The sequence below is a fragment of the Oenanthe melanoleuca genome, chromosome 25 (genome assembly GCF_029582105.1).
Source record: "Oenanthe melanoleuca isolate GR-GAL-2019-014 chromosome 25, OMel1.0, whole genome shotgun sequence".
NCBI classification, from domain to species: Eukaryota; Metazoa; Chordata; class Aves; order Passeriformes; family Muscicapidae; genus Oenanthe; species Oenanthe melanoleuca.
The window spans coordinates 342,015-366,317 of record NC_079358.1 but is presented as its reverse complement, the minus strand read 5'-3'; the positions used below and the strand labels follow the sequence as shown (position 1 = coordinate 366,317).

At 57.9% G+C, this 24,303-nt stretch overlaps 3 protein-coding genes across 4 annotated transcripts; all 3 read left to right on the top strand.

Moving 5' to 3' along the window:
* The first annotated feature begins 664 nt into the window (after positions 1–664).
* On the top strand, positions 665–8,552 carry SEMA4A (semaphorin 4A). 2 transcript variants are annotated; one of them, XM_056510048.1, is made up of 16 exons: positions 665–754; positions 2,908–3,045; positions 3,984–4,144; positions 4,251–4,313; positions 4,394–4,492; positions 4,936–5,044; positions 5,123–5,239; positions 5,333–5,463; positions 5,673–5,842; positions 5,917–6,067; positions 6,295–6,484; positions 6,573–6,688; positions 6,780–6,943; positions 7,476–7,588; positions 7,813–8,435; positions 8,487–8,552. In XM_056510048.1, exons 1-15 carry the CDS (start codon positions 718–720, stop codon positions 8,430–8,432), a joined length of 2,379 nt encoding a protein of 792 aa, XP_056366023.1. In that variant the 5' UTR covers positions 665–717; the 3' UTR covers positions 8,433–8,435; positions 8,487–8,552. The 2 variants fall into 2 exon arrangements, with proteins under 2 accessions (XP_056366023.1, XP_056366022.1); XM_056510047.1 differs by lacking the exon at positions 8,487–8,552 and having other exon boundaries at positions 7,813–8,470.
* Positions 8,553–9,883: 1,331 nt separating this feature from the next.
* SLC25A44 (solute carrier family 25 member 44) lies at positions 9,884–18,806 on the top strand. Its single transcript, XM_056510629.1, has 5 exons — positions 9,884–10,031; positions 12,657–12,767; positions 13,577–14,246; positions 16,123–16,250; positions 16,650–18,806. The coding sequence occupies exons 3-5, from the start codon at positions 13,625–13,627 to the stop codon at positions 16,839–16,841; spliced, it is 942 nt and encodes a 313-aa protein (XP_056366604.1). The 5' UTR covers positions 9,884–10,031; positions 12,657–12,767; positions 13,577–13,624; the 3' UTR covers positions 16,842–18,806.
* A 315-nt stretch (positions 18,807–19,121) lies between these two features.
* PMF1 (polyamine modulated factor 1) lies at positions 19,122–24,280 on the top strand. The gene is made up of 5 exons (XM_056510630.1): positions 19,122–19,537; positions 20,335–20,440; positions 21,057–21,157; positions 22,618–22,813; positions 23,211–24,280. The coding sequence occupies exons 1-5, from the start codon at positions 19,371–19,373 to the stop codon at positions 23,262–23,264; spliced, it is 624 nt and encodes a 207-aa protein (XP_056366605.1). The 5' UTR covers positions 19,122–19,370; the 3' UTR covers positions 23,265–24,280.
* The last annotated feature ends 23 nt before the right edge of the window (positions 24,281–24,303 follow it).

The window sequence follows — 24,303 nt, the reverse complement described above, 5'->3', positions numbered from 1 at the left end:
AAACGGAGGCACAGGGAATGTCTGGGCAGCTGGGAGGTCAGAGCCACCAGCTTCCCACCTGCCCTGGCTCCATCACACTCACCTTGCTGAGTGCCAGGGCTGCACCTGGCTCCATCCCACAGCAGGTGATGGATGGGCACTTTGCAGGGAGTATGTGTTCCTGGACAGCACAATATCCCCTGGCTCAGAGGGAATCCTCCAGGAGCAGATCCAAGCAAGGCCCATGAAGCCACAGCTGTGGTTAACCTGAAAGTACCAGGGGAAACAAAACCTTGTTGAGAGACCCTGGGTGGCACTCACTCCCAAAAATCCTGTATGGGGGGCTGTAAATCACACCCATGTCCCCAGAACCACTGTGGCCAGGGGACCTAAAAAGGAGGAGAGGCAGGGCTGGGAAGGGATTGTGGCTTCCCCTGCTGCTGGAGCAGCCTGGGGGCTGCTGTCACCTCCCACCCTGTGTCAGCCTGGGGAGCACCAGCGCTTTCCCTCAGCCCCAGTCAAGCCTCCAGCCTCTCCAAAGAGCCTTTGCTCCCTTTCCCATCCCTCCTCCCCTCCCCAGCCTGGGCTGTGGCCCAGGGCAGAACAATATCCAAGGTCCAAGCTGATCCAAGGTCCGTGCAGCCCTTTGCCAAGTGGGAAATCCGGGGCAGAGTAACCTACTTTCTGTGCTCACAAGGAGCTTCTGTCCCAGCCAAGCTAGGTGCTGAGGAGGGCTCCATGTCCCAGTGTGCTGCTCTGGGGACGGCACAGGCAGGTAAGGAGGCCCCAGGATGCCCCAGAGGGGTGTTGGGGGACCTCAGGTGCAGCTGTGACCTTGAGGAAATCCAGGGCTTTGGCTTTGGGGCATTTCTTGCCTGCAGCCAGGAGTAAAGGAGGGGGTCTCCAGGGCGGTGGGTTCCTGGAACAGCTGTGGGAGCTTTGTGGGGGCAGTGCTGGGCCCTGCGGGGGTATTTGTGGGGAGCAGTGCTGGTTTTCTGGGTGATGCTGGTTTTGGAGTGATGCTGGGCCCCATGGGGGTGTTTTTGGGGAGCAGTGCTGCTTTTCTGGGTGATGCTGGTTTTGGGGTGATGCTCTGGCCCCATGAGGATGTTGTGGGGAGCAGTGCTGCTTTTCTGGGTGATGCTGTTTTTGGGGTGATGCTGTTTTTGGGGGTGATGCTCGGCCCCATGGGGGTGTTTGTGGGTAGCAGTGCTGCTTTTCTGGGTGATGCTGTTTTTGGGGTGATGCTGGGCCCCATGGGGATATTTGTGGGGAGCAGTGCTGGTTTTCTGGGTGCTGCTGTTTTTGGGGTGATGCTCGGCCCCGTGAACGTGTTTGTGGGGAGCAATGCTCAGCCCTGGGGGGCTGCTTTTCTGATTGATGATGTTTTTGGGGTGATGCTCAGGCTCATGAGGGTGTTTGTGGGGAGCAGTGCTGCTTTTCTGGGTGATGCTGTTTTTCTGGGTGATGCTGTTTTTGAGGGTGATGCTGGGCCCCGTGGGGGTGTTTGTGGGGAGCAGTGCTGTTTTTTGGGGGTGATGCTGTTTTTGGGGGTGATGCTGTTTTTGAGGGTGATGCTCAGGCTCGCTGTTGGCCCGCACAACCCACAGGAAACACGCCGTTGTTTTGCTCACCCTAAAGATCATCCCAGCACGCAAACCCAGGCAGCTGGGCACACCTTTCCCCCCGTGTCACCCCCTGGGCACACCTTTCCCCCCGTGTCACCCCTGGGCTCCCAGGCGGAGCAGCAGAGCTCTCTGTTCCCATCCCCGCTGCCTCCGCCAGGTTTCGCTGCTCCCGAGGGGTGCGGGGCAGGGGAGGCGGGCGCGCTGCCCCGACCTGCCGGGGCTCGTCCTCTTCCAGCAGGACTTTCAGGTTCCCGCAGCCGCGCAGGGCCGGGCCGGGCTGCAGCGAGCCCAGCGCGGCCGCGCTGCGATTTGGCCACCCGGGACCCGGGGCATGGGCCCGCGGGAGAGCGGCGGCCGCAGCCCCCGGGGCTCGGTGCGCGGCGGGGCTGGAGGTGAGCGGCTCTGTGCTCACCTGCCGGACAGGTAACGCCGCTCCCGGGCTGCCGTCAGCGAGGGGACGGGGCACCGCAGGTTCCTGAGGCGCGGCTCTTTCCCCGGAGCTGCTGGCGTGAGCTGCAGAAAGAGCTGCAAGGAGGGGGGGTCCCGCGTGTGCTCCCCCCATTCTGTGGGTGCTTCGATAAGTGAGGGAGCCGGGCAGAGGAATCCCTGGTGGGGATGGGCTCTGGGGCAAGGGCAGGAGCACCTGGACACCTCTCTGCAGGGTGCAGGAGCCCCAGCGGTGAGGGGTCGTTTCCAGCTGTGCCAGAAGTTTTGGTGAAGAAGCCCCTCAGGGTGTGAGGTCGTTTTTAACTGTGCCAGAGGTTTTGGTGGAGGAGTTCCAGAGGGTGAGGGGATGTCTCTGTGATAGAAGTTTTGGTGCAGGAGCTCCAGAGGGTGAGGGGATGTCTCTGTGATAGAAGTTTTGGTGCAGGTTCTCCAGAGGGTGAGGGGATGTCTCTGTGCTAGAAGTTTTGGTGTAGGAGTTCCAGAAGGTGAGGGGATGTCTCTGACTGTGCCAGAGATTTTGGTACAGGATCTCCAGAAGGTGAGGGGATGTCTCTGTGATAGAAGTTTTGGTGCAGGAGCTCCAGAGGGTGCGGGGATGTCTCTGTGATGTCTCTGTGATGTCTCTGTGATAGAAGTTTCGGCGCAGGAGCCCCACGGCAGGGGATGTCTCTGACGGTGCCGGTGCAGCAGAGGGAAGTTCATGCCCAAACTGGGGGGGCCCCGCGCAGCTGGAGGCGCTGGGGCTCCCCCATCCCCCTCTCTGCCAGGCGCTGCTTCCCCTGTCCGGTTTCCGCCGGGTGAAGCGACACTCGGCCCCGCCGGCTGTGCCCGCTCACCGCCGCTGTCCCCGCAGGGATGGCGCTGGGACCCTCCTGGGGCGCGCCCCCCGCGCCCCCCGCCCTGCCCGCCGCCCTGGGGCTGCTCTGCGGGCTGCTGGTGCCCGCTGCCCTGCTCTGCGCTGAGCCCCTGCCCCGCCTCGCCTTCCCCAGCGGTGAGTACGGCACCGGAGGGCTGGGACGGATGGGGAAGGGGCACACACCTCTGCCTGGGAAATGCCCTCCCCGGGTTGGGCATCCAGCGTCAGGAAGCTTGGGGTGCCCGCTGCACAGCCCCCCTGCCCCATCGCTGACCCTCGCTGGCCAGGGGCCGCAGGTGATGCCCTGGGGTGGGAGCAGGTGGGGCTGCTGGCTCCCCAGCACTCAACAGGCCAGAGCCAGCAGCGATTCTGTCACCCAGCGGCACTCAGGGTCACCCTGGGTCACCCTGGGTCGGGGTCAGCCCGGGGGGAGGAGAAGCTCCTCTGGAAGGGACAGGGCGTCCAGCTGAAAAGCAGGTGGCAAAGCAGGAGCCTGGGGGGCTGTGCTGTGGCAATGGGGCTGTAAGAGGGTCTGTGCCCCACGGCAGGGTCCTGCCCTTCCAGCCCTGACTGCACTGTCACTTCCCTTTCCCCATGCAGCCATGCCCAGGATTGCAAAAATCCCCCAGTTTCGGTGCCTGGTGGGGATGAACAATAATCTGCTGTTCCTGGCTGTGCCCAAGGGCGCCCTGGGGGCTGGTGACCCCCCAGTTTGGCACTCCAAAACGGAGCACTGCCCATGGCTTGGCCCCAAAGCATCACAGGCACAGCCTGGGGGAATGAACCCCATTTCTGGGGGTCTGCAGCTTGAGGGTATTCATCCCTTGCAGCAGGACCTGGAGGGGACAGGGGGAGGTGGGGACCTGGGGGGAGAAGGGGTGATGGTGATGTGGGAACTGAAGGGGAAAAATCCTCACCCCATTTCCTGTGTGAGACGTCAGCTGAGCTGCAGCGGCAGCTGCTGCCACATCAACATGTGGGTGGTTGTGTGTGTGTGCTGGGGGGTGTGTGTGTGTGTGTGTGTGTGTGTGTGTGTCACACCTTGGCCCCCATCCCCCCTCTGCTCCTGCCAGGGGACCCCCGGAGGACCCTCACCCACTTCAGCCAGGAGAACGTCTCCCATTACGACATCCTCCTGCTGGATGAGAGCAAGGAGGAGCTGTACGTGGGGGCACGAGACTGGCTGCTGGCCCTGGCTGTGGGCACCCCTGGCAGCATCCGTGCCAAGGCCTCGGTGAGCAGCCACCACTTTTGGGGAGCAGGGGAAGCCTCTGCTCTGTTTCAGTTTCCCCCATGGGGATGGGCTCAACAGCCCAGGAACATCTTCCTTCCCTCTGCAGATAATGTGGGGACCCACAGAGGAGAAAACCTCTGAATGTGCTTTTAAGAAGAAGAGCCAAGAGGTGAGATGGTTCTGTGGGGGCTCAGGGGTCCCACAAAGCCACTGGGGTGCTCAGCAGCCAGCTCTGCTCTTTCCCCTCAGACTGAGTGCTTCAACTTCATCCGAGTGCTGGTGGCCCTGAACCAGACCCACCTCTACGCCTGTGGGACCTACGCCTTCAGCCCTGCCTGCACCTACATTGTGAGTGTCCCCCCAGCACAGGCTGCAGTGTGCCTGTGAGGACCCACAAAATCAGTCCCACAAGTGAATCACGGGGTGTCCCCTCCAAGCGACATCTTTGTGTCCCATCTCCCTTGGTGATTCTCACTCAGCTGCCAGAAACTCTTCCTCTGGCAGGGAAAGCCCAGTTCTGGGTCCCTCAGGTGACTCCAGGTTCTCTGTCCCTGCCTCATTTCCTCTGTGCTGAGCACGTGGTGGGGACTGCCCCTCCCCAAAACAAAGATGAGGGAAGTTGGCAGGAGCTGGGTACTCACAGCATCCTCTGTCGTCACCCCCTGCCATCATCCCTGCACCCATCTCGGGGACATGGGCCACCCCATGTCTGCAAGGTATCCCACAGTCATTTCCTACACATTTGGGGTTGTTCCCCCTCCTTTGGCTGATTTTTCCACCCTTTTCCACAGGACCTGGAGAACTTCACACTGGTGTCCAGTGGCAGAGGACAGCCCTTCCTGGACGGGAAGGGCCAGTGCCCCTTCGACCCCCAGCACACCTACACAGCCCTGCTGGTGGGTGAGTACGGGGCCTCAGGGTGGGCATGGAGAGCAGGGTGAGGCTCCTCCCTGCTGCCACTGCTCTGTCCCTGGGCAGATGGGGAGCTCTACGCCGGCACCATGAACAACTTCCAGGGCAACGAGCCCATCATCTCGCGCTCGCTGGGCGGCCGCACTCTGCTCAAGACTGACGCCTTCCTGCGCTGGCTCTCGGGTGAGCAGAGGGCAGCTCTGGGGAGCATCCTGGCCAGGTGCCTGCAGCCCCCCTGCCCCAGCTGCTCACCCACCTGCCTGGCTGTGCCTGCAGCCGACGCTGCCTTCGTGGCCTCCTTCAGCATCCCCGGGGACGACAAGGTCTACTTCTTCTTCGAGGAGACGGCGGACGAGTTCGACTTCTTTGAGCGGCTGCTGGTGCCGCGGGTGGCCCGTGTCTGCAAGGTGTGTGCAGGGGACAGGAGGGAGTGGTGGTGGGCTGCCAGGGGCTGCAGTGATGGGGGGTGATGGTTGGGATGTGGGTTAATGACAGCAGAGGATATTGGGGACAATAGCTGTAGCGATGGTAGGGCACGATGATGTGGGATGATGACACACAATGACAGGGAACAAAGGGAGTAACCTTGGCAATGAGCACCCTCTGGCTCCGGCAGAGCGATGTAGGGGGGGACAAGGTGCTGCAGAAGAAGTGGACAACGTTCCTGAAGGCGCAGCTGGTGTGCTCCCAGGCTGGCCGCTTCCCCTTCAACGTCGTCCACCACGCCTTCGCCCTGCTGCGCCACGACGGCCGCGCCGACTTCTACGCCGTCTTCACCTCGCAGTGGTGAGTGCCCAGGGGTGCCCAGGGAGTCCAGGGCTGTGCCCTGCCACTGCCCACCTGGCTATCCCTCCCTGCAGGCAGGTGGGCAGGGCGGGCAGCGCCGCCGTCTGTGCCTACAGCCAGGAGGATCTGGAGAAGGTCTTCGAGGGCAAGTTCAAGGAGCTGAACAAGGAGAGCTCTCGCTGGACTGTCTACAGCGGCCCTGACATGTATCCCCGGCCTGGCAGCGTGAGTGCTGCCTGCTCAGGGGGACTGGACTTTCTGGGGCACAGTGTTGGTCCCCAGGAAATGGGGAGCAGTTTGCTCTGTGTGCTCGCACTGCCAGCGGGGTGAGAAAGAGAAGGGTCCCTCTGCACCCCACCGATGCTGGCACAGGGCAGTGAGGTGATGCAGCACATCCTCCCCTCCCCGTGCCTCAGTTTCCCACACCAGCACGTTCCCCTCTCTCCCCACAGTGCTTCATGGGTCCCTCCTCGGACAAAGTCCTCTCCTTCATGAAGGACCATTTCCTGATGGACGGGAAGGTGTCACCCATCCAGGGGCGGCCCCTCCTGGTGAAGTCGGACGTCACCTACACACACATCACAGTGGATGAGACTCGGGGGGTCTCGGGGACCATGTACCGTGTCATGTTCCTGGCCACAGGTGGGTTTATGTGGGGGTGCACGCAGGGTCACCCCTCCAGCCCTCCCCTTGGCTCTGAAGCCTCAGTGATGTCCCCTGTGCCCCGCAGATGAGGGTCTCCTGCACAAGGCAGTGGAGCTGCCTGGGGGTTCCCACATCGTGGAGAGCATCCAGCTCTTTGCAGCGCCACAGCCAGTGAAGAACCTGCTGCTGGCCCCGGGGAAGGTAGGGCAGACGTGACCACTCCACCCAACAGCCATCCCACACCAGCCCCAGAGCTGGGGGGAGGCTCAGCCCGGCTCCTCTCCTTCCCCAGGGCGTCCTCTATGTGGGCTACTCCAGAGGAGTCCTGCAGATCCCGCTGGCCAACTGCAGCTTGCACCGGAGCTGCGCCGAGTGCGTGCTGGCACGGGACCCTTACTGCGCTTGGCACAGCCTGGAGGGCTCCTGCCAGCCCGCCCGCCTCGCTGCCCAGGACGTGTGAGCCGCGGGATGAGAGCGGGAGAGGCTGTGGAGCTCCCTGGGGTGCTGACCCCGCTCTCCTGGAGGGGAGGGGGTGTGGAGCTCCCTGGGGTGCTGACCCCGCTCTCCTGGGCAGGGAGGGGGCGCGGAGGTCACTGGGGTGCTGACCCCGCTCTCCTGGGCAGGGAGGGGATGTGGAGCTCCCTGGGGTGCTGACCCCGCTCTCCTGGAGGGGAGGGGGTGTGGAGCTCCCTGGGGTGCTGACCCCGCTCTCCTGGGCAGGGAGGGGGTGTGGAGCTCACTGGGGCGCTGACCCCGCTCTCCTGGGCAGGGAGGGGGTGTGGAGCTCCCTGGGGTGCTGACCCCTCTCTCCTGGAGGGGAGGGGGTGTGGAGCTCACTGGGGTGCTGACCCCGCTCTCCTGGGCAGGGAGGGGGTGTGGAGCTCACTGGGGCGCTGACCCCGCTCTCCCGGCCGCAGGAGCAGTGGGATGAGAATGGGGAGGGGGCGTGGAGCTCCCTGGGGTGCTGACCCCCCTCTCCCGGCCGCAGGAACGCGTGGCTGCAGGATGTTGAGACAGGGAATCCGGTCACCACGTGCCACCGCGGGAGGAGTGCAGCCGTGCCCCGATCCCGGGGGGCACCGGAGGATCCCTCCGTACAGAGTTGAGTATGGGGGCACAGCGCAGTGGGGCACAGGGGATTGGATGGGGCACAGGGTGTTGATGAGGCACAGGGTGTTGGATGAGGCACACGGGGTCGGATGGGAAGCACAGCGCAGTGGGGCACAGGGTGTTGATGAGGCACAGGGTGTTGATGGGGCACACGGGGTTGATGGGGCACACGGGGTGCGTGTGACTCCACATCCCCCTGCTCTCCGCACCCACAGGGCTCAGCCCCCCGCCGAACACCGTGGTGCAGCTGCCGTGCCCCCGCCCATCCGCCCTGGCCACCTACAGCTGGCAGCAGCGCAGCAGCGCCCGGGGGCACACGGTGCTGCTGCCGGACCACACGCTGGTGGTCGTCATGCAGCAGGGCACGGCCGGCTCCTACAGGTGCCAAGCGACGGAGAACGGCTACACCTGGACCGTGGCTCACTACCAGCTCGGGGACCCCGCCCCGGGGGACGGGCTGGCCGGCGAGGACGTGGCCTGGGAGTCGTCCAGCCTCGGCTCGCCCCGCTCGTACTGGGCAGGTTTCGTGGCCGTGACGGTGCTGCTGGCCGCCACGCTGACCGTGGCCGCCTGCCTGGCTCTGCTCGCCTACCGCGACCAGCTCAAAGCCCGCAGCAAGGTGCGCGGCTGCGGCGCGCCCCGCAGCCCCCCGTGCCGCCGCCGGGAGAAGGTGCCGCTCAACGGGGGCGGCGCGCAGCCCGCGGCGGCGGCGGCGGCTCCCGAGGAGGAGGAGGAGGAGGAGGAGGAAGGCTCCCGCGCCTGCTGCCTGCAGCTGGACGGGGACACCGACGGTGATAGCAACCGGCTGCACGTGCCCGCGGGGGACACGGCGTGACGGGTCCCACGGGGCACACGGGGTGACAGTGCTCGGGGGGGCACGGGGTGACAGTGCCCACGGAGGACATGGCGTGACGGTGCCCACGGGGGACACGGAGTGACAGTGCCCACGGGGGACATGGCGTGACGGTGCCCACGGGTCTGGGGGAGGGGGGTACGGGGAGGGGTGTCAGTGGGGAAGGGGTTTCGGTTTTGTTATGGTTTGTTTGGGTTTTTTATTTAATACAGCTGTTTTAACCTGAGGTTCGCGTTCTGGGGCAGGGGAGGGAGTGGGCTGTGGGCAAGGACACGGGTGGAGATGGCTGGCAGTGGTGGCACCACAGGGAAAAAATCCAGATTCCATGAAAAGCTCAACACGGGGCAAGCTGTGCTTGATGTGCCCACCCTATGGGTGCCACCCACCCCAACCCTGCATGCCCCCCATTTCTCCCTCGCTGTCCCCCCACCCCATTTCCAATGGCTTTGATCTGCCTTTTTAAAAGTCAAACCAGCTGTAAATTTTCCTGCTCTTTGCTTTTTTATTAAAAAAAAAAAAACCAAAACAAAAGGAAAACTCGATGCCTCGCGTTGCTGGGTCCGTGGAGCAGCTCCGGGAGGTTTGGGCAGTGTGGGTTAGGGTGTTATAAATGAGAAACAAAGTCTCGATATTCAGCAAAATTTAGATTACTTTATTTAATATATATAGAGCAATCTGGGAAAACGTGAGGGGTCACCGCCCACTCCACGTTTCACCCAACTTGGTTTGCAGCTCCCTTTTTATAGCATGGGTTTCCTTGTAGTAATCAATAATTGTTATTGTTTTGTTGTAGTAATTCTGCAAGGTAAGCAGTGGTGGTCAAAGAAACTTCCAAACTTCGGTGGGACAGCTCTCGGGACAATTGGCCATGTAACCGTCTGGTCTTGGTGGATAAAAAACAGGAGAAGTGGGAAGTCTGATCTTTAGCAGATAGATTGTGATTGATCACACAAAGGCAGGAAATCTGATTTTGCAAAAAACCTTTCAGACTATGGAAAACCCCCTTTTTTTTTTCTTTTACAAACTGGTACACACAATATTTATAACAGGGGGATTTAAACAGAACGGGTTTAATCATATATTTCCCTTTATCTAGGTCCATGTTATTTTCTTATTTTAAGTGTTCTGGTTTATACAAACTCCAAAACCTCTATGATTTACACGAATCATTTATCAATTATCACAAGGGGAACACACGTGGGCCTGCAGGGACAGAGGCTCCTGTGCAGTGAGGGGCAGTGAGAGTGGGGCGAGGGGACAACCCTCGCTCCTTTCCCGCGGTGCATCCTGCTGTTGTCCCTGTCTCCAGCTCGGGGCACGCACGCGGCCGCTGGCGGCGCCTGGCCCTTTAAGATCCATATTTGGTGCGGTCCCTTTAAAGCGCGAGCCCCGCCCCCCGCCGCCCTCTTTACTGCGGGCCGGAAGTGCCCGAGCACTTCCGGCTCGGCCTCTGCCCGACCCCAAGATGGCGGCGGCGCTCGGGTGCTGACGCCGGCGGTCACTTCCGGCCGGGGAGCGGCCATGGGGCGGCGAGGCCGGGGCGGCCGGGGGGGCGCCGGGGGTCCCTCCCGCCGGCCAGAGGTGAGGGGATGGCGGTGGTGGGGCTGGGGAGAGGCTTGATCTGGGCCGGGGGTGGCGCGGCGCGGCGCGGGTGCGGGCGGCGGCGCCAAGCGGGGCCTAGACAGGTGTGGAGGGTGTGGGGACTGGAGGGGAGGGCGGCAGGTAGGGCAGAGGGGCGGCTGGCGAGGGGTGTGCGTAAACCGGGGTGGGGGAGAGGGCTGGTGTGAGACCGGCTTGGCCTTGAAAGAGCCCGGGAGAAGGGGCCGGAGTGTCCCGGGGCAGCGGGTGAGAGCCCCGAGCCCCCTCAGCGAGACCCCCGGGGCAGCGGGTGAGAGCCCCGAGCCCCCTCAGCGAGACCCCCGGGGCAGCGGGTGAGAGCCCCGAGCCCCCTCAGCGAGACCCCCGGGGCAGCGGGTGAGAGCCCAGAGCCCCCTCAGCGAGACCACCGGGGCAGCGGGTGAGGGCCCGGAGCCCCCTCAGCGAGACCCCCGAGCAGCGGGTGAGAGCCCCGAGCCCCCTCAGCGAGACCACCGGGGCAGCGGGGAAGGGCCCCGAGCCCCCTCAGCGAGACCCCCGGGGCAGCGGGGAAGGGCCCGGAGCCCCCTCAGCGAGACCCCCGGGGCAGCGGGTGAGAGCCCCGAGCCCCCTCAGCGAGACCCCCGGGGCAGCGGGTGAGAGCCCCGAGCCCCCTCAGCGAGACCACCGGGGCAGCGGGTGAGAGCCCCGAGCCCCCTCAGCGAGACCCCCGGGGCAGCGGGTGAGAGCCCAGAGCCCCCTCAGCGAGACCGCCGGGGCAGCGGGTGAGAGCCCAGAGCCCCCTCAGCGAGACCGCCGGGGCAGCGGGTGAGAGCCCAGAGCCCCCTCAGCGAGACCCCCGGGCAGCGGGGAAGGGCCCCGAGCCCCCTCAGCGAGACCCCCGGGGCAGCGGGTGAGGGCCCCGAGACCCCCGGGGCAGCGGGTGAGAGCCCCGAGCCCCCTCAGCGAGACCCCCGAGCAGCGGGTGAGAGCCCGGAGCCCCCTCAGCGAGACCCCCGAGGCGGCGGGACGGGGATTGCACAGCCGCGGGGAAAGGAGCTGCGGGGTCCAGGGCAGAGGCCGATGTCCCCTCAGGAATGGACGGGAAAGCGAGCGGAGAGTCAGGGCTGCAGGGCGAATAGAGCCGGGCTGGGGACAGCGGGGACAGCTCGACACGGAGCCGCGCCTGGCCCGGCAGTGACCTTGAGCGGCTCCCGGAGCGAGCTGTGCCGCTGCTGGCGGCCTGGGAGCAGCAGCAGCGGTCAGAGGTGGGGTAGAGATTGGGGGGCTGCTCCCCGCGGGGCTGGGGGTGCTGGGGAGAGCAGTGCTGGCACCACAGTGCCGCTGCCACATCGCTCCCAGAGCCGCTGCTGCTCCGCGGTTATCGCCAGCGCTCCCCGCGGCTCCGGGTCCGCTCGCACCGCGCTGATTTATGGAGCGAACAGGGCGTTAGTTCTGCTCGCTGGGTTGGATACGGTGCTGGTAACACCAAGGTCAAGGTTCCATCCCCGAATGGGCCATTGTCTCGGGAATGCCCTGCTGGGTCCCGTCCAGCTCGGGCTGTTCTGTGGCTATTGACTGAAGGCGGTACCGGGCAGCCCTGACGGTTCCCAGGGCTGCTGAGGCATTAGCATGCTGGGCAGGACACCTCCCTGCCCGGGGCACACAAAGGCTCTGTCTGTGTTTGCCACAGAACCATCCTTAGCTCCAGCTGCAGCAGAGAGCTTTGGGGAGCAGGCTGACAGCGTGGCATTAAGAGGACATGAACTGGGGAGGGGGTTACACTGAGTTGAGTTCTGTGTGCCCAGACAAGAGGGCAGGAGCAACAAGCTGGGGCTACACCCAAATCAAATCCAAGGTGGATCCTGGTCATGAGTTTTACACTTTTATAAGTTTTGGTTCATCTTGGGGTCAATTATCCAACCACAGCCCCAGGCTATGATGTCTCAGCCCCCTGCCTTGCCCCCTTTCCCTCGCTGATGTTTTTGCTTTTTGAGTACCAGTTGTCCTTGATTCTCTAGATGGGCAGGGATTGTTTTGTCCAACTCCCCTTACTACCTAAGAGACCTTACTAACACCTAACATGACGTTTCAGAGTTACATACCAAGCAGCAGAGATTCTGAAAAATCTAAAAGCTAAACAAGCCCTGCTATAGAAGCAGAGCATCAGCTACAGCAGCTGAAGGTACCAGGAGGCTGGTTGTGGAGAAGCAGTTGGTGCCTGCTGGGACATGGTGAAAAGCTGCAGCAATTGGGGCTGGGGGAGGCTGAACCAGCCCCTCCCTGCTCATCCTCCCCATTTCTGGTGCTCTGAGCACAGCAGCAGTGGAAGGGAGGTTATCAGACCAGGAGTGGCAGTGGAGTGTTGGAAGGGAGGGTGGACTTTGCTCATGTAGCTGACAGGCAGATCAACAGAGAGATTCTGGCCTGTGGTTTAACCCTTTCTTTTCAGGGTCTTGGTAATCAATGTGGGGATTCTACATGGCTGTTTTGCCTTGTTTTCCCATTGTTGTTCTTCTCACCTTCTCATCCAGCTTTAGGAAGATAAGAATGGAAGTGCCCAAAGAAATGTGTAATTCATGCAGGGAATCTAGGAACACGAAAGGACTTGTCACTTTCTTCTTTGTACAGATCCTGGAACTGAAGAGTGACGTCCTGACACCTGGGAGCATCACGGACCTGGAATGACGGGGGAGAAACTGCTTTGGTTGGCTGTCCCTGATCTTGCCTGTCCATTAAGAGGTGTGTGTGCTGCTGGAGTGCTGCTCATCTGCTGCCTCTCTCAGCCTGCTTCCCAAAGCATGGGGCCTTGCTTTTCCACAGAGCAGCCTGGGCTGTGCTGAGAGCTGCTCCTGGAGCTGAGGATGCAGCCACGGTGACATCTGAAGGTGTCACCATCAGCCACATGGTCGGACTCTGCCTGTGGAGGTTACAGTCCCTCTGCTTGGCCAGCACAAGGCTGTGCAAGGCCTTGCTGCATGCTTGAGGAGGGTCAGCAAAGCTTGAGGTGATGTGAGTGGCTTTGTCCTCTACCCAAGGGCTCTCTCATTTCAGGTGCCAGCACTTGCAGTCTGCCTGGTCAAGGCTGGAAGGCTGGGCCTGTGTAGCTGCCTGAGCTAGGGTGGTTCCAGCTTCAGGCTGCTATGGGGTTCAGATAGCTCTGGGGGCTCCAAGGCAGAATTCAACTTCTCAGCTAGCAAGGAATGAGACTTTGGGAGTTGCTGTAGAGGTTCTGAAAGTAGCTTTATTTCTTAGAAGAGTCCTACCAGCAAAATCTGGATATATGTATCCAGATGCATAGCAAAGGGTCTTTATAGGTTTTAGGGGGATTGAAATTCTAACCAGTAAAATTATAAGTTGAGAAGTGTCCAATTACTTAAAGATTCTAGGTGAGAAAAGACCAATCATCTAGTAAAGTTCCAGACCAATAGAAATCCTAAATGATAACAGGGGATTTGGCAGGGAGGGGGACATCCCTCATGAAAGGTTTCATTGTCTCAGGCACAAAATCCCTGCCGGGGACAGTTCAGGGACAGTTGTATCATCCACAGGCCCGGGTCTGCTCTGTACCTCCGAGGGAGATCTGGAGCCCAGCAGCCATGGAGGACAAACGCAACATCCCCATCATCGAGTGGGAGCACCTGGACAAGAGGAAGTTCTACGTGCTGGGGATCTGCATGACGATGATGATCCGGGTCAGCGTGTACCCCTTCACGCTGATCCGCACGCGGCTGCAAGTGCAGAAGGGCAAGAGCCTGTACAAGGGCACGGTGGACGCCTTTGTGAAGATCCTGCGGACGGAGGGCGCGGCCGGGCTGTACCGCGGCTTCCTGGTGAACACCTTCACGCTCATCTCGGGCCAGTGCTACGTCACCACCTACGAGCTGACGCGCAAGTACGTGGCGCGCTACAACAACAACAACGCCGTCAAGTCGCTGGTGGCCGGCGGCTCGGCCTCGCTGGTGGCCCAGAGCATCACCGTGCCCATCGACGTGGTCTCCCAGCACCTCATGATGCAGAGGAAGGGGGAGAGCATGGGCAGGTTCAAGGTGCAGAGCCAGGACGGCAAGCGGCTGCTGGTCTTCGGCCAGACCAAGGACATCATTGTACAGATCTTCAAGGCTGACGGTTTTAGAGGCTTCTACAGGGGTTACGTGGCCTCGCTGCTCACTTATATTCCCAACAGTGCGGTCTGGTGGCCCTTCTACCACTTCTATGCTGGTAAGGGAAAGGAGATTCAAGTGTGTCTTATTCCAGAAGCGCCTCGGATTGACTCTTCACACTGTGGGTTCAGCGTGGTTCACTGTCTCTCTGGGGGTGGGGGCAGAATCTGTTCTAGCTAAGGAGCTGTACCTGGCTGTGTAGGAATTCTGCAGGTGTTGGGTGGAAGTTTAATAGTGTGTTTCAATCCAGAACAAGGGGTCCAAGTGCTGTAGGATGTCAAACTGGATGGCTCTAGGCAAGTGGGACTTTGTGCATCTGCTTTAACTTTCTCTTCCACTAATCCCAAATAATGCCTTCTTCACTGGAGTGAGGAAGGTTATTGTGTTGGGCAGAGCTTTGGAGCCACAATGTAAGTACAGTTCATCTTTCAGTTAATGTAGATTCAGGAATCTCATATATGGCAAAGGGACTTTTAGAGCCACAAATCTCATGGCAAAACCAAACAACAGGCAGAGACAAGGGCCAGATCTTCCCTGGGTTTATTTTAGGCGTTGCTTCAGTTTTGCAACTTTAAAATTGGCACCAAGTCTTGTGATGAAGAACTGCACTCAGTAGAATGTTCTTTCTCCCTAGCTCAGTTCTGGTACTCCTTAGGGTGTTTGCAAAGGCCAAAAGTATTTGCCAGCTAAGGTTTATTTCCACCTCTGATGATCCTTTCGATTTCTGCTGTGCAGCTTTACACATGGTTTTTAGACACCTAGTTACCTAATTTCTGCCAAAAGGTGGAGGTAGTGAGCAGTTTGGGTTTTGCTGTACTGGGCCTGGAGTTCATCTTGGAAATCACCTGTTTTTCAAAATCTGGATGTCTCAAAGGTCCTGTTTGCTTTCCAGAGTTCTGGTAGCTAGAGGAAGCATTGGTTCTGCATCCAGGCTGCATTTAAATGGCAGTGGCAGCTTGGCATGTTGGTCTGTACCTTGTGGGAGTGCTCCCATCAGTCTCCATGTCAACAGTTTGTAAGACCAAAACCCACTGTATTAACCATAAGATTTTCATGCCAAAAGAGCTCAGAGGAGGGCATGTAAGAACAAGGCAGTAGATATGGAGAGACTGGAGCTCCCAGCTTCCAGGTGTTTGCTCTTCCCTGTCTTCTCAGTGGAAATGGAGATGATGGGAGACATAAGCCCCAGCTGTCAATGAATCTCTTCTTTGGCTGCATTTCCCAGTCCTGTGTCCCCAGGGCAGCAGCAGGGGTCACTGAACCCTCCTTGGGTTCAAAGGACACTGCTGGCCTGATTCCAGTCAATGTTCAAAGTCTAGAACAGTGCCACTTCCTTCCCTCTTGCCAGACAGGCTTCCTTATTGTCCAAAAAAAATGGGACTTTTGAACAGTCTTCTGTCCAACTTTGACCAATAGAAGTGTGGGAGATTCAAATCCTATTGGCCAGGGGCAGAGTGAGGAAATCTGGGATGGGCACTGCATGGTGCTTTTCTCTTTTGGGATGCACAGTGGGATACCAGGGTAGTGTCAGCTTTCTGTGCATATCTCTGCAGACACCTTCCAGTGGAGCCTTGTCTTAAGGCTTCCCCCACCTTCTAGAGAGTGTGAGTATTTTCATGCCGTGTTTTGGGGACGTGGAAGCTCATTCTGTCCAGTTTGCCCCACAGCCCTGGGAGCCAGTGTGGCAGTTGATGGGAGGCTGTGGGACAAAGCCCTGGGGAGTGCCCTGGAGCCACCAGTATGATGAGCCCTGCTCCCTGTGCTGTGCCAGCTTTCTGGTTGGTGTAGGAAGCACCACTTTGAGATTCTGTGGGAGGAACTGGCAGGCTGCAAATCAGGGATTCTGCCCACTGCACATCAGTTGGAGTTTGGGGGTGGAGTTAAGGAAATAAGTGGCCACTGAAAGTCTGAAAGTTTCCTCTCTCTGTTCCCAGAACAGCTTTCGAGTTTGACTCCTAAGGACTGTCCCCACCTCCTCCTGCAAGCCATATCAGGGCCCCTTGCAGCTGCAACAGCTTCCACCCTCACCAACCCCATGGACGTGGTGAGGGCCCGAGTCCAGGTAAGAGCTCAGCGTGCTTGGCACAGCTGGGGTGGGGTTCAGCCCTCTGATCTCTGTGCTTCCAGGTGAGCTGCTTCCCTGCTCTCCCTGGGCCTTTCATCCTGGCTGGTAGCTGCTTAATTAGCCCTCAGCATTAGCAGGAGGAGCCCAGGGAGCCAGGCTGGCAGTGCTGGCCTGGCCTGCTCAGACAGGCTTTCTCTTCACAAAGGAGAGGTGCTTCCTGCTGCCTCCTTAGGACTTTGTGCTTGTTTTGCTGCCCTCCTCAGGGAATTCTGGAGACCAGATCAAGGCTGTTGAACTGGCTGATCTGTTGTCTCCAGAGTGTTCAGTTGCAGCAGAGCCCCAGAGCAGCTGGGGATGGAGTGTGGCAGCTCTGTCAATGATTGTTCTGCATTGCAGGTGGAAGGCAAGAGCTCCATCATTCTCACCTTCAAGCAGCTGATTGCAGAGGAGGGTCCCTGGGGGCTGACTAAAGGGCTGTCTGCACGAATCATTTCAGCCACTCCCTCCACCATTGTCATCGTGGTGGGGTACGAGACGCTGAAGAAGCTGAGCCTGCGCCCAGAGCTGGTGGACTCGAGGCACTGGTAGGGGCAGCTGCTGGAGGAGAATCTTCTGGGAGCCCTCTGAGTCTGGATGCTGCAGGGGAGAGCCTGGGACGTGACACAGCTGCTGTGCCTTTGGCTCTGGCTGGTTTCACAGCACAAGGCAGACACAAAAGCAACTGCACTTCACCTCTTAGATTTGAGTTTCATACAGTGGTCTGCTGCTGGTTTTGTTTAAACTGTGACCTTTGTCAGTGCTGTTTGCCTGGGACAGACCATTCCAGGTGTGTGAACGTGTCCTGGCAAGTTATTAATTCCTTTTTTTTTTTTTTTTTTCTTTTTTTTAAATTAAAGACTTACTGGCTTAACCAAAAAGCCAGTTTATTCTCTTTAAATTATTTTCATCTTTGCCAAACTTCTAAGGAGAGGAGTCTCACAGCCTGCAGCAGGACCCTCTGGTGGGATGTCTCTAGTGGCACTTGTGCTATGGGAAGCCGGAAGCAGAAAATAGACTTTCTCCAATTACCTGCATTTATTTCTAGAAGATGTGAGGCAAGAGTAACCTGGAACCACTTCAGACCTGATTTCCTGCGTTTTGAATAGATCTACGTACTTGTTTTGTAATATTGGAAAATGTTCCCTCTCTCTCATCCTCCAGACAGCAAGCTGGCTGATAGCAAGTCAGGAGCTGAGCTGGCTGTTTGGAATTAGCTGATGTCGGTTTTGGCACCTAACCTGTGTTTTTAATCTGTTGTAATTTAATTTTTTTATTTTAGGGGAGCTTACTCTGATTTCTGGGGAACTGATTGATTGTCCTATGGCCTTGTTCAGTGTGTCAATCCTGCATGTTCAGAGTGGCTGCAGCCACTTCCCACCTTAGTTAGTTTAAGCCCAGAAATGCAGTTTGGGAGTGTCTGACTGTGGTGCTGCTGACAGCTGGGTGAGAGCTGAGTGGGGTTTGAGCTACAATTGGATGGGAGGTGGGGAAGGGAAAACCTTGTGCTGGCTTTTGATCCAGTTCAAACCTGACAGACATGTTCATATTGAATAAGAAGTGGTGGTTCACTTCATGAGATTAAATTCTGCTCATCCAGTTTGGGAAGGGCAAGGATAATGTTTTGCACAATTGCTGGATCAGAAGCCTGAGCTATGGTCTGTGTATTTTACCAGGTGAAAACTTCAGGGGGATGAAACCAGAGGCTGCTTTTTGGGGAGGGAAGGGATTGTTTGACTGTACTCTGCTGCTCTTGGTGGTTGAGATTTGCTTTTCATGCTGCCAGCCCACACGTGGTGCTCATCCCAGTTAGCCACATCTGGGGGGGTTTGGGATGCACCTCCAGACAGCAGAGTGCACCAGCTCCATTCCCCTTCTGCCATAACCAGGAATTTTGGTCGAGGTGTTGATCCTGTGGCTGTTGCTGGGCTCCACTTGGTTGTCTCTTCCTGAGGAGAGTCACCAAGTGTGGCTCTGCCCTCCATCCCAGTGTTGTCCCTGCCCAGCAGGCACTGGACATGCCACCATGTCTGCTGGAGATGGAGAGTGCTGAAGCTGCTGCTGAGGTGAGGGAGAGGCTGCTCTGCTGAGGGCAGAGCTTGATTCTGAGGTGCAGTCATGGGCTGTGGTGAGTCATCAAAGCCTCTTCATCCCATTTTTGTTTCTTGCAGTGCTCAGGCACCGAATGCTGGAACCACTGGTGGAGCTGTTGGAGCAGCAACTTCTGCAGCTGCTCTGGTCATCTGTTTGTTGTTTAAAAGTTGACACCAGTTGGCTCTTGCTCTAATAACAGATTCTGCTCTGAAAAGCAGAACAACAGCACCCCAAATTGCAAGGCAGCAGTAATGTTAATATGAACAGGGACTATAGTAATCGACCTCTGCCAAGTGCAGCAGGGCCAGTCCCAGTGTGTGGCATGGAGGGGTGGCAGCACCAGTGTGGGGAGACACTGTCAAACTTAATGTTCCTCTCATAACCAGCAACGTTCCTGACAGCTAATAAACGTGAGAGACCTTCTCTTTGGTGCCTGTGTTTAAAAGCACGACTCCATGCCAGGGGAGGCTGCTGCTTTTTGTCCTGTCACAGAGAGGGTTTCAACCTTTGCCTTTGAACTAGGACTAGGAGAGGGAGGTGATTTGCCTGAGAACGCGGTGACAAGTGGCTGAAGGAGCAGGGGAAAGGGGCTGGAAGCAGCTGTGACCCAGAGCCGCTCTGAGGAGGTGGGCTGGGTCCTGGTTGGCTGCTACATGGGAAATACCGGTTTTTTTATCCTTTGCCCCTTCTCTTCGCTGAATTCTTCAGCTTTGGTGGTTTTATTTCACTAAATGATCGAGAGCCCAGTCGCTGGGGGCAGGGCGGGCATTCCGAGGGGACTGCCGAGATAAGGACGGTTTGTCACGCGGTTTCGCTTCAGGGCCGGCCGCAGCTTCTTATCGGTTTTTGTGGCGCTTTGGGTTCGAACCGGGAGCGGCCGGGCCGGGGCCGCGCTCTGTTCCCGCGCTCTCTTTGTTCCCGCGCTCTCTCTCTTTGTTCCCGCGCTCCGTTCCCGCGCTGGCGGCGGAGGGGGCGGGGCCCCGCGCCATGGCGGCGGCGGGCGGCGATGGCGGCGCGGGCCCGGCGGCGGAACCGGCGGCGGAGGAGCCGGGGGCGGGTGGAGGCGGCCCGGCCCCGGCGGAGCGCCCGGGTCGCGCCCAGGTGTTCGCCACCGTGGTGGACACGTTCCTGGAGAAGCTGGTGGCCGCCGGCAGGTGAGGCGGGAGCGGGCGGGGAGGGACCCCTGAGCCAGCCTGCCGTGATCCCGGGTCTGCCCGGATCCCCGGGAACGGCCTGACCCTGCACCCGGCTCTGATCCCGGCCTGACCCTTCCCCGTGTTATAAATGAGAAACAAAAGTCTCGGTATTCAGCAAAATTTAGATTGCTTTATTTAATATATATAGAGCAAGCAGCGCCGGGGAAACGTGAGGGGTCACCGCCCACTTCACGCTCCCACCCAACTTGGTTTGCAGCTCCCTTTTTGTAGTCTGGTTTTCCTTGCAGCAATCAATAATTATTATGGTTTTGTTGAAATAATTCTGCAAGGTAAGCAGTGGTGGTCAAAGAAACTTCCAAACTTCGGTGGGACAGCTCTTGGGACAATTGGCCATGGAACCATCGGGTCTTGGGAGACAAAAAACAGGAGATGTGGGAAGTCTGATCTTTAGCAGATAGTTTGGGATTGATTACACAAAGGCAGAAAATCGGATTCTGCAAAAAAACCTTTCAGACTATGGAAAACCCCCTTTTTTTTTTATTTTACAAACTGGTACACACAACATTTATAACAGGGGGATTTAAACAGAATGGGTTTAATCATATATTTCCCTTTATCTAGGTCCATGTTCTTTTCTTATATTAAGTATTCTGGTTTAAACAAACTCCAAAACTTCTATGATTAACAGGAATAACTTATCAATGATCACACCCAGCTCTGAGCTGGCTCTGACCCCAGTCCCTCTGTGACCCCAGTCCTGATCCTGCCCTCCTCTCCCCCAATCAATCTTGCAGCTACCAGAGGTTTGTCAACTGCTACCGCTGTTTCTACAAGCTGCAGCCCCAGCTGACCAAGAGCATTTATGATCAGTTCATCTCCCAGCTGCAGACATCCATAAAGGTGAGCTGGGGAGGGGCCTGGGGGCTGGGGAGGGGCTTGGAGCACCCAAAAGTGGATTCAGAGCCCTGTGGAAAAGTGCTGAGCCAGTTCATATCAAGGGTAGCAAACAAATGGCAAAAGCAGAAAGCTGAGGCTGCTTGCCCAGAAAAAACTGTAGGATCATTCAGCTTGGGAAACACCACTAGTGTGCTTGTCAAGTGCAAGCATTTCCCCAGCCACCACTAAACCATGGCCCCGAGTTCCACATCCACACATGTGTTAATCACCCCTGGGATGGTGATTCCCAGGGTGTAACTCTTCATCCAGGACAAAGCTGGAAGGACTTGGGGTAAGGGATGGAGGAACAGCACAAGGGGGAATGGCTTCCCACTGCTGGAGGCCAGGGTTAGGTGGGATACTGGGAAAAAATTCTCCCTGGAATGGGAGGAAAGTCGCTGGCACAGGCTGCCCAGAGAAGCTGTGGCTGCCCCATCCCTGCAGGAGTTTAAGGGCAGGTTGGACAGGGCTTGGGGCAGCCTGGTCTGGTGGAAGGAGATGTGCTTTAAGGTCCCTTTGAACCCAGGGTCACAAGCTGAGTGGTGCCTGTGTTTTTTCACCTTGTGTCCTTCTTTCACAGGAGGAGATCCAGGAGGTGAAAAATGAAGGGAACCTGGAGGGACTCTTCAGTTCACTGGATAAGATCGTGGAGGAGGCAAAGGACAGGGAAGAGCCAGCGTGGTATGGATGCCAGAGCTGGGGCCCTGCTGATGTTTGGGTGTCCTGTTGGCCTCATGCTGCAAGGGAGGGTCTGAAAGCTGCTGTGTCCTTACAGCAATGGGTCTAAACCACACAAAAAACAGTTTTATTTGTGCTTCTCTGGGTCCAGGACCCATTTCCATTCACTTCCTTAGTGCAGGGAGGTCAGTGCCACTGAAATGGGGCTCAGGTCAATTCTGACCCATCCAAAGTGCTGATGAGATGTTCTGGGCACAGCTCCTGTCTAACAGCAGAGCTCCCCTCTTGCTCTTTGTGTCCCTGGCTCAGGGCCTCAGCAGACACTCAGGTGCTGTTTGGCCACCTGGGAGACTGTCCTGCCAATAAAGGCAGGAACTTCTCTTTGAAATGGAGAATGTAAACCCTCCTCCCTCCAAATTACTATAATTCTGAAATTAAGGGGCTCTCAGGCAAAGATAGGGGAATTAGGAATAACAATTCTTTACTAGGAAAATTAAAATAGAAATACAGAGTCAGAATCCAAGCTGACACCCGTCAGTCAGTCAGGGTGTTGGCACAGTCCCATTCAATGGTGGCTGCATCCTCCTGCAGTGGCAGATGTGGTTCAGCTGGAGCAGTGCTCCTGGGGAAGGTGCAATTTTCCTCTGAAGGTCCAGGAATGATGTGGAAAGGTCTGGTTTTCCTCTGGAATCCAGTGGAAAGAAGGTTCCTTGCTGTCCAAAATGTCAGTTTTTATCTGGGTAGGAAAGGCTTGGCTCCTCCCCTGGCTGGAGCATCTCCCAGTGGGATGATGGAATTTTATCAGTCATGCACTGGGACTCACTGGCCATTAACAGGAGATATCTCCTGGAGGGAGGATGGGCTGTGGGAAGATAAAGATGATTGCCCAGCTGGTTTGTAATAGCTGGCCCATTAACATGAGAGATCCCCACAGAGATAAGAATCGCTGCCACACCTGTTTTTTCACACCTGTCCCATTAACAGGAGATAAGAATTGCTGCCACACCCAGTTTTAAACAATGGCCCATTAACAGGAGATATCTCCTGGAGGGAGGATGGGCTGTGGGAAGATAAAGATGATTGCCCAGCTGGTTTAAAGATGGCCCATGAGCAGATAATATGTACCAGGAGACAAGGGTCACTGCCCCACCTGGTTTAACAGGTGGGGACAGAATCCACATTTCTGGCTACATCAGCCCAACAGAGAGACAGACAGGGAATTGTAACCAGAAACAAGATGTCGTGTTTCTGTGCTGAGGGGTGAATGACACCCTGGCTGCTCCATCATCCTCTCACAGCCAGGGGTGCTCAGCACTGAGGTCCCCACTCTGGCTGCCCTCAGTTCCTTGGCAGAGGAATCTGGGAGCACAGAGGTGATGCTGAGCAGCACCCAGCTGGGCAGTGTGGGGCTGGGCTGGGCTGGGCTGGGCTGTTGTGCAGGATCTCTCTGGTGCTGTTTGCAGGCGCCCCAGCGGGGTCCCCGAGCAGGACGTGCGCAGTGCCATGGTGCCCTACCTGCTCAAGCACCGCTCCCACCTGCGCAGGGTGCTCAGGGACAGGGAGCAGGAGCACAGGAAGGTGGCTGAGTCTGTGCTGCTGGGCAGGGACAGGATTGCAGAGCTGCAGCAGCTGATCCAGGCTCGCCAGCAGGCCTGGCAGGTGAGAGCAGACCAACCAACCACACCAAAACAAACTAAACCAAACCATCCAACCAAACCAACTAAACCAAACCAAACAAACAAACCAAACCAGCCAACCCAACCTCCTCCTCGCTGCTCAGTGGGGCCTGGAATGACTTTCAAACCCTCCACTTCTCCCCAGCAGTCAAGTGCTGCTGGAACTTTAAGTGTTGACATTTTCTCTGGAGGTCTCAGGTGCTTTTCCCTGTGCAGTGGTTGGGATGTGGGATGTGGGATGGTACTGGGGGAGATGAAGGGGTTGTGTTCTGTGCATGCAGGGGACAGCAGTGTGTGACACACTCAGCCCACGTTCTGTCCTGAGCATGCCAGGGTGGGAGAAGCATCATGCTGAGGTCTGAGGGTCCTGTTCCTTCCAGGAAATCAGTAAGGAGCACCAAGAGCTCATCATGACATTCCAGGAGCCCCAGTGAGGCTGCAGGATGTCCCACAGGCTCTGCTGAGACAGTTCATCATCCCAAAGCACTGATGGGACAAGGTGTGGCACAACCCAAACTGAAAACCACCCTGTCATGCCACTGGACACTGCAGAGGGACTGAAACAGCTGCTGGCCTGGCACAGTTTGATCAGATCTGGTGCAGAAATTAAAAGACATTGGGACCTTTGGAAATGGATGGCAATTCTGTATTTCCTACCCAGCTAGACATATAGGAATGTCACAAAGTGTGTCTGTGCTCTCATCTGCCCCACTCAGTGCTGTGACAGGCCTGATTTTGCAGATAGGAGGTTTTGTGGCTGTTTCAGGTGTGCATTAGACAAAGCCTAAGCCCTAAGCCAGGCTGTGCCCAGGCCTGAGGAGCACACACACCTGAGGGTGGGTCACAGTCACTCCTGCCTGTCCCTGCAGGTTTATTCTGTCTCCATGTGTTCAAACCACTGCCCATTGCACCAGTTCCTTGTTACCATTCATTCTGTTCCCCAAGTTACTCTCCAGCCCTGGTGTCCTCCCTGCAGCCTGGGGTACCCAGGGTTTGTGCAGAGGTTGGAATGGCCCTGCCTCCACTCTGGGCTTGTGGCACAGGGCTTTAATGTTCTAGAACCAGACTGGCTTTCCCCACCCAGAGTTTGTGTTCTGCCTCATGGGAAGTTTGTGGGTTGGGGAAGCCAAGGCTCCCAGGATCTCCCTGGCAGAGTGATGTGTGCCTCCAGCATGAGCAGCTGTTCCTTGGGGCTGGCCAGGGAATGAGGAGGGTCCCCCACACCTGGTGAGGACTCAGAGAGGTTCTGAGTCCATCAGGCTCTGGGGGCAGCAGATTCTGTGCTCTGCACCCCAGGGGGAGGCTGTGCCCTGTCTGGGAGCAGCTGTGACCACTCACACCACACCCCAACCTCTGTTTGCAATTAGAGCCCTGAAGAGAGGCTGCAGCATTTCCTCTCTGCCTCCAATTGCTGTGCTGGAATCTCAATAAACTGGAGCTGTTGTTCCCAGCTTGGCTCCCTCTGCCTGCTTG